At 39.6% G+C, this 15,996-nt stretch overlaps 1 protein-coding gene and 1 pseudogene across 25 annotated transcripts in view; one reads left to right on the plus strand and one right to left on the minus strand.

Annotated features, from left to right (window-relative positions):
- EIF4G3 (eukaryotic translation initiation factor 4 gamma 3) overlaps positions 1-15,996 on the plus strand; it is a 367,587-nt gene that overhangs the window by 307,727 nt on the left and 43,864 nt on the right. For all 24 annotated transcript variants that reach the window (XM_082448361.1, XM_082448380.1, XM_082448372.1 and 21 more), the window contains 5 exons: positions 7,276-7,422; positions 8,844-9,080; positions 10,124-10,228; positions 11,719-11,851; positions 14,876-14,970. In XM_082448361.1, the coding sequence (XP_082304487.1) occupies positions 7,276-7,422; positions 8,844-9,080; positions 10,124-10,228; positions 11,719-11,851; positions 14,876-14,970 (717 nt within the window). The remainder of the gene's footprint in view (positions 1-7,275; positions 7,423-8,843; positions 9,081-10,123; positions 10,229-11,718; positions 11,852-14,875; positions 14,971-15,996) is intronic.
- On the minus strand, positions 7,797-8,836 carry LOC309655012 (small ubiquitin-related modifier 2 pseudogene; annotated as a pseudogene). Its single transcript has one exon. The product of its transcript is annotated as a small ubiquitin-related modifier 2 pseudogene (transcript).

Here is a 15,996-nt window from a genome sequence, read left to right on the forward strand (position 1 = left end):
ATGTTATGAAAGTTAGAAAATTGCCTAAGTAGAAATTTTATACATATAGAGGTTTCAAATGTTAAATGATAGAACCCTAGCTCAAACAATGGCCTATATCAGTGGTTTTCAACTCTCAGGGGTGGTTTTGTTCTGACCTTGGGCAATGTATGGAGACATTTTTGGTTATGGCTACTGGCATATTAGTGGGTAAAGGCCCAGGATGCTACTAAACATCCTACAGTGCACAAGACAGCCCCCCTACAACAAAGAATTGTCCAACCCAAAATGTTAATGGTGTCGAGGTTGAAAACCTGGTCTAGATTGTTGAAATTTTAAGATTTAAGAGAATACTTGTTTTCATTGTTCAAAGCTGGGTTGTTTTGTTTTGTTTTGTTTCGGCCGCGCTGCACAGCTTGTGGGATTTAGTTCCCTGACCAGGGACTGAACGCCCAGCCTCGGCAGTGAAAGTGCGGAGTCCTAACCACTGGACCACCAGGGAAGTCCCTCAGAGTAGTTTTTAAACCTTTTTACTGCGTCTTTCTCGTTCACCTGGATCACACACCTCCATTTAAAACCTCCTTTGTTACTTTTTTTTTTTTTAATTTAATTTTATTTATTTATTTATGGCTGTGTTGGGTCTTCGTTTCTGTGCGAGGGCTTTCCCTAGTTGTGGCAAGCGGGGGCCACTCTTCATCGCGGTGCGCGGCCTCTCTTGTTGTGGAGCACAGGCTCCAGACGCGCAGGCTCAGTAATTGTGGCTCACGGGCCCAGCTGCTCCGCGGCATGTGGGATCTTCCCAGACCAGGGCTCGAATCCGTGTCCCCTGCATTGGCAGGCAGATTCTCAACCACTGCGCCACCAGGGAAGCCCCTCCTTTGTTACTTTGCGGTGATTATCTAGGGGAGGGCTTGAGAATACAATTATATTGTGTGTCAGTTTTCCACGACATATTAAAGGGTAGGCTTTTAAGAAAGGAATTCTTTAGATTTACAGAGGAAATTGATATAATAGTTTTGGCTTTACCAAGTTACTCTGCATATGCCATATTTATTATGTACACAGACACACTTATTTAGACATATACGCAGCTGCCTGCCTCTACCGAGCTCTGCTGAGTGAAACTTCTGGCACATATGGCTTAAGGGCATCATAAGAGATAGTAACCCGTGCCTCTGGAGTATGCTGCTGCTTCTCTAGTTCAACTAGGAATGACTGAAGAGACCTGCAAGACCTCCTTCACAAACTGCGGGGCATTTAACTAGAACTCAGTACTCCTCTTAGGAGTACTGAATCGAGCGGCCAGTGAAGAAGAGTAGACAAGAGAAATTGCTATCCTGTATCTAAATCTGTGCTTAAATAAAATTTTAAATTGGGTTATTAGTCATTTTGAGATGCTTTTGTTTTAATCAAAATTTAAAGAAAACCCCCATCTCAGAACTCCATTAAAACGTAAGTTCCTAAGGGCAGGGACTTTTTCTAGGTTTTTCCACTGCTAAATTCCTAGTGCCTAGAATGGTTCCTGGCGCATAATAGACCCTCAGACATACGTCTTGAGTGAGTGGGTAGATACATGAATGAAAGAATAACTAACAACTTTTTATTGTATTACTTAAGACCGTACTTTTGTTACTTTTTATCTCTGCTGTGGCAGGCATGCATACCTCAGCTATAGAGAGTGGCACTAAGGGTATATTTTTGAGCATTCTGTGTCCTGTTATACCACATCCAGGACTTTTAATGTTGCCACTTTTTAAGTGCTTTAAAGCAAGATGTGAAAAGAAGGATAGGACTGATTATAGGAAGAGACACTAAGAGAACAAGGGAGACACAATTAAATCTCTTCAGAAATAAAGCCTGGAATTACAGACATGAAAAGTTGGCCTCAGGCAACAGCAAGTGGCTGGAGTCAACTGGAGGAGGAAGGATGTGCAACTTACCTGAGGAGAGATGAAAAATGTTTTGAAGAAAAGATTGATGAGAATTGACTTACCCTTTCATAACTTGACCACTCCCTTTTCAATCTTGTGGGTATCCCTAAGCACTGTATACCTCTTCACATGTATCTAATAGAGCTGCATTTTGATAGATGTGTTCATAATACATACAGATTATGTTAAGTTCATTTTTAGGTGGGGATTTACTACGGTCAGGATATAACCACTGATAAATGATAGTATGTCACCATAGACCTATGAGTTATAGTCAGACAATTGATTTATTGCTGTTCACTTTGCATTTTAGAGTTAGTTTGGGGGTACCACTTGTTTATATTATACTAGTCATTCCAAATACTATACCTCAGACCAGAACATGCTTCGAGCAGAATAACTACTGGGCCATGAGTTACCACTAGCATCTTTATGTTCTGGGACAGCATTCAAAATCCTGAGCATGCTAAGCAAGGCCAGTACTTGTCCTTCTATTTTCTAGTTTCCTATTTGACTACTATAATTAACACACAGCTGATAGCCCTTGATGATTCTCAGGGAGTTTCATCCTTTTAAGGATAAGGAGTATCTACCCTCAACACTAACAAATATATTAGCAGTACAAATCCTATTGCTTGAAGAAAATGACTACCTGATGCTGACAGCATTCATATCCAAGATTGCTGGCTGACCGGTATGTGGACAGGTCTCATCACAATATGAGATGGACACTGTTAGTTTACAGTGTAATGTAATGTCACATGGTTAGTTTACTGTTGTGTGAAAATGAAAAGGTAGGTGCTCTCCAGCGAATCTAGCTTACCAAGCAGTCTTACTATAAAATATTCCCCCTTGACTCCCTCACTTCCTGAGAAATCATCTCCCAAACAACCCATTTGAAACACTTAGTATCTTAGTTTTGATCACGGACTACTGTTAGATGAAAATTATACTTGTTGGGATTTCCCTGGTGGCACAGTGGTTAAGAATCTGCCTGCCAATGCAGGGGACACAGGTTCGATCCCTGGTCCGGGAAGATCCCACATGCCGCGGAGCAGCCAAGCCCGTGAGCCACAACTACTGAGCCCGCATGCCACAACTACTGAAGCCCGTGCTCTGCAACAAGAGAAGCCACCACAATGTGAAGCCTGTGCACCACGACGAAGAGTAGCCCCCGCTCACCACAACTAGAGAAAGCCTGCACGCAGCAACGAAGACTCAACGCAGCCAAAAAATAAATTTAAAAAAAAAACAAGAAAATTACAGTTGTTTAGAGAGATCTTTTTCTCACTTTTGCATGTCACCTTTCATTTTTGCTATTATCCACAATCACACCTTCAAGCATCTACCTTGTCTACTGTTACAGACTGGATGTTTGTCTCCCTCTGAATTCATATGTTGAAGCCCTAACCCTCAGTGTGATGGTGTTAGGAGGCAGGGCCTTTGGGAGGTAATTAGCTTTAGATGAGGTCATAAGGATGGGGCCCCATGATGGAATTAGTGCCTTTATAAGAAGACAAAGAGGCACTAGAACTTCTTTTTGGACACATGAGGATAGAGGAGAAGGCAGATGTCTGTAAACCAGGAAGAGGGTCCTTCTTCCCCAAGAACCAAATCTGCTGGCACCTTGATCTTGGACTTCCAGCCTCCAGAACTGTGAGAAATAAATGTCTGTTGTTTAAGCCACCAGTCTATGGTATTGGGTTGGTCAAAATTTTTCGCTCGGGTTTTTTTCCTTAAGATGTTCCAGAAAAACCAGAACGAACTTTTTGGCTGAACCAATATTTTGTTATAGCAGTCCTACCAGACTAAGACACCCACTCTTCATGTTCTGTTCTAACTAACCAATTTTACTGAGTCTCCTGACCAACATCCAGCTGACAACACATGCTGACTTAATAATGTCATAATCCTGTTGAACTTATCATCTCTTAAGAAGAAAAAAGTTACCATGCATCACAATTCTCAGAGGATATATCCTCCCTGGCCTATTTCCATATTTCCACAGCCCTGTTAACCATCCCCAGAGGACCTTGAGATCAAGTTCCAAAACAAGTCTTAAGGGGTTGTGTAGCTAGACATTCATTCATTTGGAGACAAATGTACTTGCAGATTTGTGGCCATTCTGCTGATTGTTTGATTTTAATACTTCCATGTGAATATATCTAAAAAGCTTATGCACAATCACATGTTCTTTATGTCCTATACACGTGAAATGTCCCATGACCATCATTTTGGGAGAGCAGATATTCAATTCTCTTGCCTTTTGTGGTTCTCTCCCTAATTGCTTTGTGAGCTAACTAAAATACTTTCTTTGATATTTATGTTATTAGAATATAGATTTCTCTTAATTTTTACTTACAAACATGTCAAATACAGCTCCAAGTTTAAATATAGCTATATTAGTTTATTGTACTCTTAATTATGTTCTAGGCACTATTATTTGTTTTACTTAGACTATCTCATTTAATCCTTCAAACAATCCTAAGAGATAGATGTTATCCCCATATTAGAAAGAAACAGAAGTTTGGTGAAGCTAATTAATTTGGCCAAAGTCACATGGCAGAGCTGGGGTTATGACTATCTCCAAAGCTCCTGTTTCAACAGCTACTTTATGATGTCCCTCAATCTGTAATCACTGGAATGCCTCCTTTTGCAGATGAAGGGACTAAGGCTTAATGAGGTAACTTGCTCACATTTACATACTGATTAGGTATAGAGCTGGGATCCAAATCCTGATTTTATGACTCAAGATTCCAGTGCTCTTTCACTTTCAGTGTTCACCATACCCCAGGTAAACTTTATTCTTTGTGACTTATAAAGTGTTTCCCCCAAACCTGTTTCACTGGATGCTTAAAGCTGCACTCTAGGTTAGACACAGGGATTGTGCCTCCCTTGTTTTTAGATGATGAAACGAACTTGGGTTAAAAGAATTGCCTTTGTTTAAAATCAGGTGAGCTAATCTTTTGATCTTTAACCCAACACTTTCAACATAGCCTTCCCTACATAAAAGGTGTAAAAGGCAAAGCTTTTTATACATTTTGTGTAGGGAAATTCTCCTTTGCCTTATGCCATTTCTATTTGTTCCTATAAACCAACATATCACAAGTTGTATTTATTTAACCTTTCTGACTCATTTTAATTCTGGTCCCTCTCACCATAAGACAGTGGCTTGAATTTTCATATTATCCACATTTTTCTCATTTTCTACACAGTAAATCCATAATGCAGGAAACATCTCGTTATGGCCCAGGTGATTTTTATCATATCACTCTATTATGTTCTTAGTGTTAATATAGATAATGGTGGTGAATATGCCAGGAAGGTGGATAGGAGCTTTTGACTGGTTTACTTGTGTTCCTATACAGGAGCAAATTGGATATAACTGCTGATTTTTAGAACCTTCAGTCTATTCTGGAAGCTTATGTCATGTTGGTGCTCTGTTATATATAACCTTGCTTGTAGATATGCTTCTTGTAGTGCATTGTTGTTGTATATTCTGGGTTGTATATAGTAAGAGTCTACTTTGGGCTTTTACTTTGAAAAAAACCTTTGCTTTTGTGTAGTATTTCTTTTCTTTAAGGCAGATTAACACCTACTCTTGTGTGATTGTAGAATAGGCCTGACTTTGAAGTGACTTGTAGTCACTAGCTTTTGAATGGCCTGAATTTGGAGATAGGGACATGCTTTTCTATGGTTGTCTAAAAAGTATTTGATCATCTTCTCCGCTTTCTAAGTTAATGTTTCTTGCTGAAAAGAAAGTATAATGAAACACTTGACCCTAGGTTGGTAAGAACTGGACTTGTTGAATGGTCTTTCATATCCATTGGGAATATATTGGAGAGTGTGCCATCAGTTCTGGCACAAATATATTGTACTATAGCATCATAGTCCTCAGTCCTCAAGTTTCTAGCCATTCAGCCTTGATCAGTAGTTGTCCAAGTCCATTCTGGTTGATAACTCTTTTGTGAGTATGAATACAACACGTCCCATTTTTTACCAATTTCTCCCACTAAATCTAGGGTGAAGACCATGCATTTCAGAACTTTGGGAGCCACTGTGATTCTAGAAAAACCATTTTGCCATGTGAAGCAATGACTGTTCAAAATGGTACTCAGGGGATTTTGTCTGTAAAATAGAATATTTTAGTCAATCACTGTACCGGTCCACTTTCTTTATATTCTAAATAAGAATGTCTCTGTGTTTGGTTACAAGTAACCTTGAAGGTGTGAGCTACTGCAGTTACTAGAAAGCAATTGTCATTGGATTTGAATGGAAATCTTGTAGGCATCTTGCCTGCAAGAGGCGCCTCCCCTCCACCCTGAGTCTTTCTGTATATCAAAAGAATGTTTCTAAGGTGGGCATTTATTAGACTGAACTTTTAGAGAATTAGTATTTTCTTTTGACACACAAGAAATAATAAACAGGGACTTCCCTAGTGGCGCAGTGGTTAAGATCTGCCTGCCAATGTAGGGCACACGGGTTCAAGCCCGGGTCCAGGAAGATCCCACATGGCACAGAGCAACTAAGCCCGTGCGCCACAACTATTGAGCCTGCGCCCTAGAGCCCTCGAGCCACAACTGCTGAGCCTGCAAGCCACAACTACTGTAGCCTGCGTGCCTAGAGCCTGAGCTCCGCAACAAAAGAAGCCACTGCAGTGAGAAGCCCGTGCACGGTGACAAAGAGTAGCCCCCGCTCGCCGCAACTAGAGAAAGCCCACGTGCAGCAATGAAGACCCAATGCAGCCAAAAATAAATAAAGTAAATAAATTTATCAAAAAAAATAATAATAATAATAAACATACTATATTGATAGTCAAAGTAAATACTAGTATTACAGTGTTGTGACATTCCCCTTAGGAAAAGATATCTCAAAAATCCTCAAATGTGTCCCCGCACTTCTGCTTTTTTCTAGAATAAGGATCTCACCTCTAACAGTTTTCCTATGGCCATGAAATTCTCCCCTGCTTTATTTCATTTTTATTTGTTCCTTTAAACCAAAGTACCTACAGTAGTAGGAGGAAAAACAAAAGTAATAACCCTTCAGAGTTAAAAAGGTCTAGAGGAGTGCAGAATCACGATTATAGTAATATTACAAGGATTTCAGTCAGCTAGAGGCACAACCAGTCAGAGAGGATACAGTACATTTATATGAGAGGAATGTGTATCTTTTCTGTATAAAACTTAAAACATCTTAACCATTGAAACATTAAATGCCTTAAGCTAAATTGTATATATCTTGTAGAATGCTTACCTGTGGTTCGGTCAGCGTTATTTTGCACAATAAAGAAAATAGATATTTTGAGAAAATCATTAAATTTCTTTCAGTAATTTTGCCGCTTTTGCATTTTCCCATCTGGATGCAGCTGAAAGTGCCCATGGCGGACAAGCCTGGTAACACAGTGAATTTCCGGAAGCTACTACTGAACCGTTGCCAGAAGGAGTTTGAAAAAGATAAAGCCGATGATGATGTCTTTGAGAAGAAGCAGAAAGAACTCGAGGCTGCCAGTGCTGTAAGTATTTTCACAGAAAGACAGTGCTTGTGTACTTCGAGTATCATCAAATAGAATTTTCAGGAAGCTGGCTACAATATCTTCCTACTACTTCAGTAGGTGCTTGTGGCCTTTTCTTCACGTGGAGATATACTGTATTGGTGTTTAGAGGAATGCTTTATTCCTTTTAGTGCCACATGTAAGAGCAACTCAACCTTCTAAGATAAGGATTCAGAACCTAGACTTCAGAAAGGTCACTAAATTCCAGAAATCTCCTGAAATGGATGCACACTTATGGTATAGTTTTGTTTTCTGAGTAGGTCTGTAGTTACTGTCAAAATATCAAAGGGTATCCCTGACCCCTAGAAAGGGTGAGGACCATGAATCCAAGTGTATTTTTTTTTTAAAACAAGAAGTTTATTTAAACAACAAGACGCTTGACTTGAAGGGAAAACTATCTAGGATTCATTTCTTTTAGAGTAATTTATCCCTACTTAAAGACAGGTTGCCTTACATGTAACAGCTACGTACAAAAAAGTTATAAAATTGTCCTAGGTTTTACAATGATACATGAAAAACATTAAAATTCTCCAATCGAACAAGGTATGCAAGAGTTTTTATGTTGTTCTTTTTTTGTTAAATAGTGAGAGCAAAATAACTTACTGGAATATAAAGATAAGAGCTGAATGAGCATGCTACTAATGGAGAAAAGGGGGTATTTTCACAGAACCAGTATTTTTCCCCATCCCATCTCCATTTGATGTCAATCAAAACATACCATTGGCCATTTAGTTTAAAAAAAATGCAATATGCTTGTGCACATACACCAGTTACTTTATGTACGATAAAGGAATGGGGAAGGGGAAAATGAAAGAATAGAGAAACTATACTGTAATAGTCAGGCTGTGGTGGAACCAAATTGCGGTTTTCTGATTGAGAACATCTTCTTGGTCTGGAGGAACAGAATTCTGGAGTAAAGTAGCAGGTTCCCTCTTTAGTAGACACCTCCTGTCTGCTGTTGGAACACATCAATTGCATCTTCATCCTACACCTCCAACTGTGCAGGTGTGTCTGTTTCATTGATTGGCTGCCCATCAAATCGGAACCTGATCTGCCTCATTGACAAACCCTGTCGTTCACAGTAGGCTTTCATTATTTTACTAAATGGTGTATGCCTGTTAATATTAAACTGCACCACGGAACCATCCTGCCCTGGCACCTTCAAATTAATACAATCATTGTTCTCCGTCTTGATTCTTTCCTTGGGCTTTTCATCAGCCATGGTGAGCACTGGAGTCTCCTCAGCTGCCGCTTCACAAAAGAGGTACCAGGTCTGCCCTGAACAAGCACACAAGCAGCACCAGTCAAGCGTATGTTTTTAGCATCTGTTATGCAGTACCATTTTCATCATCAAGATTCTGTTATTCTTCCTTACACAATAGCCGGAGGAGAGGACAAGGCTTCATGATGAACTAGAAGAAGCTAAGGATAAAGCCCGGCGGAGATCCATTGGTAACATCAAGTTCATTGGCGAACTCTTTAAACTCAAAATGCTGACTGAAGCCATCATGCATGACTGTGTGGTGAAGCTGCTAAAGAACCATGATGAAGAATCCCTCGAGTGCCTGTGTCGCCTACTCACCACAATTGGCAAAGACCTGGACTTTGAGAAAGCAAAGGTAAAAACCCCAAATCTCAGAAACCTCCGGCAGGGACTCTTTGTCAATTGCGGAAGAAGTAGGCTGTGAACACAAGTGTCCATCTTGCCCCAGCAGTCTAGGCTGCTTGTTTTTCTTCTTCTGTCCTTCTCATTGTCATTGTTGGGCAATCATGCTCCTTACCACATTTTCATTAAAGTCAGAAGTGAAGAAGGTCCCAAATTACATAAAAGCCAGTTCATGAATTGAGATTATTTGTCCCTTGTCCTTTTTCTGCATGACTGTTTCACAGGTCATTTGTATGTGTATGTATAGCAAATTGTGGACAGAAATTTTGGAGAGAAAAGCTACTAAGGGCCAGGACTGAGGGTAAGACAGAAACAAAGAAGACCCGATAGCTTTCTCAAGTTTATGTTCTAATTAAATAGAACATTAGCGACAGAGCTATCTAACCATAATATAAGAAATCATTAAAAGTATTATAATTCAAATATAACGTGGTACTTTCCAAATAACGGGTAGGGAAATTAGAAATGCATCAAAGAAATAATGTTAGAAATGTTTCATAACATCAGAATCAGCTAGGATTATGTTTGGCTATGACAGAAAACCCCAAATATCAGTGTGTTATACAAGACTGAGGTTAATTTCTCACCCATGTAAATGAAGTTCAGGGGTAAGAAGTCTGAGGCTGGCCTGGTGGCTAAGCGATGATAAGAAATTTCAATTCCTCCAGCTTAACATTTTGTCATCACTAAGGTGTAGCCCTTGTCCTTACTGATCTGATAGCCAAGAAGGTTGGAAAGTGGCAAAGGACACAGCCACCCCTCTCTTAAGGTTCCAAGGAGCTGCAGTATGACATTTTCATTTATATTTTGTTGGCCTGTGGCTGTGACCAGCTGCCTGGAATATGTAGCCTTTATTTTGGGTGTCATGTTCAATTAAAAATTCTACCACATGGCCTTTTGGCTATAAGTTGTGTTTATAGACCGCTTAAAATTCTACATGGTAAAACCACATTTGAATTCCTCAGCCAGGAATACTAATGATTTTGTATCCTGCAGCCACGTATGGACCAGTATTTTAATCAGATGGAGAAAATTGTGAAAGAAAGAAAAACCTCATCTAGGATTCGATTCATGCTTCAGGATGTGATAGACCTAAGGCTGGTAAGTAGAAAAATAAGCCTACCACTACAGTCTCTTTTCAGGAGTTGGCTTGGGGAGGATGTCCTAAGATTTACATGTGTAATAATTTAATGCTTTTGCTGCCTGACTCTCAGAACTTGAACTGACAAACTTTCGTGAGGGAGTTATGTGAAAGGACAAAGGGCATATACACCTACCTGTCTGTTACTTGTTTCTTTTCTTTATTCTGATTTTCAAACCACATTGCAGTTTTGAAATCAGCCATTCTGAGTTCAAACTGTGGTCATTTAAATTTAGTCTTAGCATGCTAAATAATCAGGAAGGCTCATGTTCAAAATGAATATATTTAACTTCCCTAAGCCTTACATTTTAGCCTCTGAAATGGTGATGTTGCCTACTTTGCAGATATGTTACGAAGATTCACTGAGGTAATTATGTATTGTACCCAGCTCAAAAGAGATGTTGATGTTTTCCTCTCTGTTTTTCTTACTGTATACCCTCTTGTTCTGCTGCTTTTTTTTTTTTCTCCTTTCTTATACCAGGTATAGTTTTTACCACTACCACCTCTTTTCCCTTTTCCTATTTTAACTCCTACAGGGAATATACTGCAGCTGACCCTAAGCTAGAGAAAGTGAATATAGGTCCCCCCTCTTCCCTGCCCTGCACCCAGACCAGATAGTATTGATGGCGATTCCTTATCTTCCTAAGCCGAGATGTGACCTCAGGATCCTTCTTATTAACAAAGCCACTACCAGTTGATCAGAATTTTGAATGCTGATTTAAACCTTTTTGCCATTCTTGCCTCAAGCTAATATAAATGTTAAAAACTTCTCCACCTGTTCCTTCAGTCACTCATGTTGGTATCCGATGTTGAGACTATAGTTGCGAAGGGAAGTAAAGGGAGAAGTGTAACTATAAGGAGACAACTTGTTTTGTCCTTAGTAGAGAGGATAACCAAAGCTTAGAGTGGTGTGGCATTTTGTGTAGACACCAGAACCTTGATATGGGAGGAAGAAAAATGCTAGTCATCCTCGATTTAGAGCCCCAGTGGAGTGTGCTATGAACTGAGCAGCAATATACCAGACTAAGTCAAGTCCAAAGAATCCTGATCTTTGTTGATTCCCCTTCTCGCTCCTTTCAAAAAATACAAAACGATAAAATGCATAGATAGATAGGTAGGTAGGTAGGTAGGTAGGAAGGAAGATAGATAGATAGATAGACAGATAGATGATAGATAGATAGATAGATAGATAGATAGTTGGGCCAGTCTTTCACTCTGTCTTTATCCATCAGCTATTGGAATGCTCAGTATACAGTAGCTCAGGGTTGATTGAGAAAAATTTAATTATTTGGCTGTAATGAAAAACTGCCATAGTACCAGATTTTATATGTATTTTATACTTTTCCAGCAGTGAAAGTATAAAACAGATTTTCAAAATTTTCCTTTGTATTTTTATTTTCCTTTGTATTTTTAGTTATCTGGCTGATAACTTCATTTTCTCCTTTTATAGTGTAATTGGGTATCTCGAAGAGCAGATCAAGGGCCTAAAACTATTGAACAGATTCACAAAGAAGCTAAAATAGAAGAACAAGAAGAACAGAGGAAGGTCCAGCAACTCATGACCAAAGAGAAGAGAAGACCAGGTGAGGGGTGGAGTCCACCAGGCGTTAGAGAACTTGGGAGTTTTGAGAGATAGATGTTTAAGAATTCTATTTTTAAATATGAAATGAGAGCAGAAAGACTAACCCAAAGAATGGAGTGGTGATTGGTAAGTGAAGCAGCTTCACCTGGAGACTGGTTGTTGAGTGAAAGCGGAGAATACAGGAACTAAACATGATTTCTTTGACTACTTCAAAGGCAGTAATCATCAAGACTTTATTGAGCATCTTCTGTATACTCAGTATTGGTGAGAGATGTAAAAAGAAGTAGAAGATATAGCTCCTTCCCTCTAAAAGCTTTCAGTTTATCTGGAAAGCCAAAACTAATAAAGGGGACATTTTCAAGCAAATGGAAGATACTATCAATTATGAAATGTATTCTCCACTAAGGCTGTTAAAATTCAGAAGAGGAGAGGTAGAAACCTGAAGGAAATCCTTATTTGAGGAAGGGGCACTTGAACTGGGTATTGGTGGATGGATGATATTTGGAAGGGAAGGAAAAATTTTAGTCATGAAATTAAAATAAACATATACTGTAAAGAGGAATCAATAAGCCTGATAAGAGTAAAATTTAAGTGTTCAGAAGGAATGGAAAAATGTTTGCCCAGAAGAATGGAGCCAGATTAGGAACTTTCGGCTTGATTTGACATTAAGGAGCCATTGTGTGTTTTTGAGCCAAAGGAGTAATGTCATGCTAGAGATACATAAATAAAATGAGTCTGTTGCTCTTCACATGATGAATCAAGGGCTACACTGAACTCAGAAATGTTGCTGTTGCCTGAAATCCTATGTGGAGGAAGGTAAGATGAAAGATGAAATAGAAGGCATTTTACACCTGAGAAAATAGAAAGTCTATTGACTAAGTTTAGGAACATTGGAAGAGGAAAACTTTTTCAGAAAGGAAATGATCTTTTTTTTTTAAGCCTGTTTCTTCTAAGATGACATCAAAATGAGAATGCTCATTTTGTCCACTGTACAGTTAAGTGATCAGTTAAGTGACTGGGTCATATTAGTATAGAGATTGAGAGCATAGACTCTGGAGCCAAGCTATCTTGGTGTGAATTTCAGCTCTCCTGCATCCTAGCTGTATGACCTTGCACAAGTCACTTAATCTGTAAAATTGATCACATAATAGTACCTAGGATTTGTGTGAGGATGAAATGAGCTAATATAGGTAAAGTGTTCAGCATAGCAACTGCCACCTAGTAAATACTCAATAACCATTAGCCCTTATTTATCACAGACACTGTATAGCTCATAGTGAAGTTCTGAGAGATGAATCCTCCAGGGAAGAAAGTATGCTTTTCCATTTCACAAGAACAAGGAATAAGCTAGCCTGTTCATGATCATTAATACCATTTAGCAAAGAGAAAATCAAGAAGTATGTGAGGATTGGAAAAGCTTTTGGATAGACAGTTTGGTGGTCTTTCATTCATTTATTCAATAAATATTTATTGAGTGCTTGTCACTTAACAGGAGAGACGAAGTCCCTTACCTCATGCAGCTTACATCTTACGGGGAGTGGGAGGTGGGGTGGGGAACAAATACATAAATATACAGTTTTGCCAGATAGATATGTTCTATAGAAAAGCTAAAACAGAGAGGGAGGGGGTAGGAGTGCAAGGTTTGATGAATAGAGGTTACAGTTTTAAATAGGGAGGTTGGGCAGCCTATTAAAAGTTGGTGGTGTTTGAGCAAAGACTGAATGAAGTAATGAGTCATGTGGATATCTGGGGAAGAAGGTTTAGGCAAAGGGAATAATAAGTACAAAGGCCCTGAAGCAGCCTTTTCAAGGATCAGCAAGGAGGCCAGTGTGGCTAGAGCAAAGGGCACAGGGGGAGAGCGGTAGGACATTGAGTCCGAGAGGCAGGGGGCCAGATTATTTAGAGTTTGTAGGCCATTTATAAGGAACCCATCTTTTTCTCAGAGTGAAATAGATAACAGAAGTGTTTTGAGCAGAGAAGTGACAGGACCTAACTCACACTTTACTAGGGTCACACTGGCTGCCATGATGAAAACAGGTGAGGGTGAAAGCAGGGAAGCCAGTGACGATGTTTTTATACCAGTCGAGGAGTGTTGCTGGCTTAAACCAAATTTGTAGTGTTGGTAGTGATGAGAAGGGACCAGGGCTTCCCTGGTGGCGCAGTGGTTGAGAATCTGCCTGCCAATGCAGGGGACACGGGTTCGAGCCCTGGTCTGGGAAGATCCCACATGCCGCAGAGCAACTAGACCCGTGAGCCACAACTACTGAGCCTGCGCGTCTGGAGCCTGTGCTCCGCAACAAGAGAGGCCGCGACAGTGAGAGGCCCGCGCACCGCGATGAAGAGTGGCCCCCACTTGCCGCAACTAGAGAAAGCGGTCACACAGAAACTAAGACCCAACACAGCCTAAATAAATAAATAGCGTTCCCTTTAAAAAAAAGGGTGTGGTTCATCTTGGTTGGTCTGTTACTCTAAAAAAAGAAAAAAAAAAAGAAGGGGCTAGATGCTGAATACATTGAAAAGGTTGAACTGACAAGATTTGCTGACAGATTAGGTGTGACGAGTGAGAGAAAGAGGAATCAAGGTTTTCTGCCTCAGCGGCTGAAAGTTTGGAGAAGCAGGTTTTGGGGGGATGATTGAAGCATAGTGTGTCATATGACACCATTAAGTGAAATAAACTTTGCAATAAATTATTTCCATCTGATCTCTCCCAAAGTGTTCTCATCATTAACTCTATAAACATTAGATTTGGCCCTCCCTTGTCTAGCAGTAAATCCCTATTCATTTGTATCAGTTGGTTTCTTCTAGGTCAGTAATGTTTCATGGGAGATGGATACAAGCAAAGTACTTCTACTTGATACTTTCATGTTGTGGGTAGTAAAGAGACTGTCAGCAATGCTTTTACAATTTCTTTTGTCTTTTTCCTGGGTTTTGATTGGAGCTGCTGAGTTGAAAATATTGCTTGCCCTTTCATTGTCAAACTGATTTGAGACAGATGAGAGAGCGGCTCACTCTGTTTTCCCTGCAGGTGTCCAGAGAGTGGACGAAGGTGGGTGGAACACTGTTCAAGGGGCCAAGAATAGTCGGGTACTGGACCCCTCAAAATTCCTGAAAATCACTAAGGTGAGTGTGACATTTAAACACAACTTCAAACAGCCCCAGAACATGGCTCTCAAACTTATTTCTCATATAAAATAGCCATATTGCAGATTTTATGGGGTGGTGGTTTTTAATGCAGATGCATTTCTACAGGTCAGCATCATCAGTAAGTGTATTCTTACCTACTTGTCCTGGCATTAGTCCTTTTATTTCTATGAGTGTTTATTAAGGAGGACTAGGTTAATTAGGTTTACTAAGGCTTACTAAGTGACTAGGTTAATTCTTAAAGGTATGAGATGCTTAGTATAAGAGAGATGATAACAAAAATTCTTGAGAAGCCATAGTTAATTGCAAGCTTTTATACAGTGTATTCTTAGCTCTGAGAAAGAAGCAGGTACCTGTCTAAGTCTAATCATGAAAGGAATGAATGGTTTGCTATATCCAAGGCATAAAAGAAATCACAGAAGACCTACCAGAAATTATTCTGTGATAAAGATTTAATGTATTCTCTTTCCTTCTCTTGAGAATCCATGGGCAGTAAGAGGAAAGAATTTTCTCCTAGCAGATGTTTTCAGCAGTGGAAGTTGATCACTATAAGTAGAATGAAGAACCTTTGAAAAGATAGAGAAAGTAGAATTACATTTTGTAAAAGTGGAAACTTCTACAGCCCAGTGAGTTTTGCAAATCACTTGCAAGTGTAGTTTGATCCTTACTGGTAATATACTTTCCATAGTTCTGAAAATTGGCAACCTGCCAGTAGGATAAAGACAACCTAAAGCTAATGCTGAAAATATCAAATGGAAGAAGATGGGCTATGTTGTTTGCATCTTTATGGTCTTGTCAAGGCATTGCTTCAGGATAGAACAGTCCCTCTCTGGGTCTCTTTTGATGTATCAGCTGGGATCCTGTTCTCTAAGATTCTGGTACATTCTTCCAGTTGTTTATGTCTCAGAAGGAATTCCATTTCTGAATACAACTTGATTCCCATCCACTTCCATTTCCAGCAAGAGACAGTTTTAACCAAAATCATTTGTCTGTGTTTTACAATAT

This window comes from Balaenoptera physalus, assembly GCF_965194825.1.
Source record: "Balaenoptera physalus genome assembly, chromosome: 1".
NCBI classification, from domain to species: domain Eukaryota; kingdom Metazoa; phylum Chordata; class Mammalia; order Artiodactyla; family Balaenopteridae; genus Balaenoptera; species Balaenoptera physalus.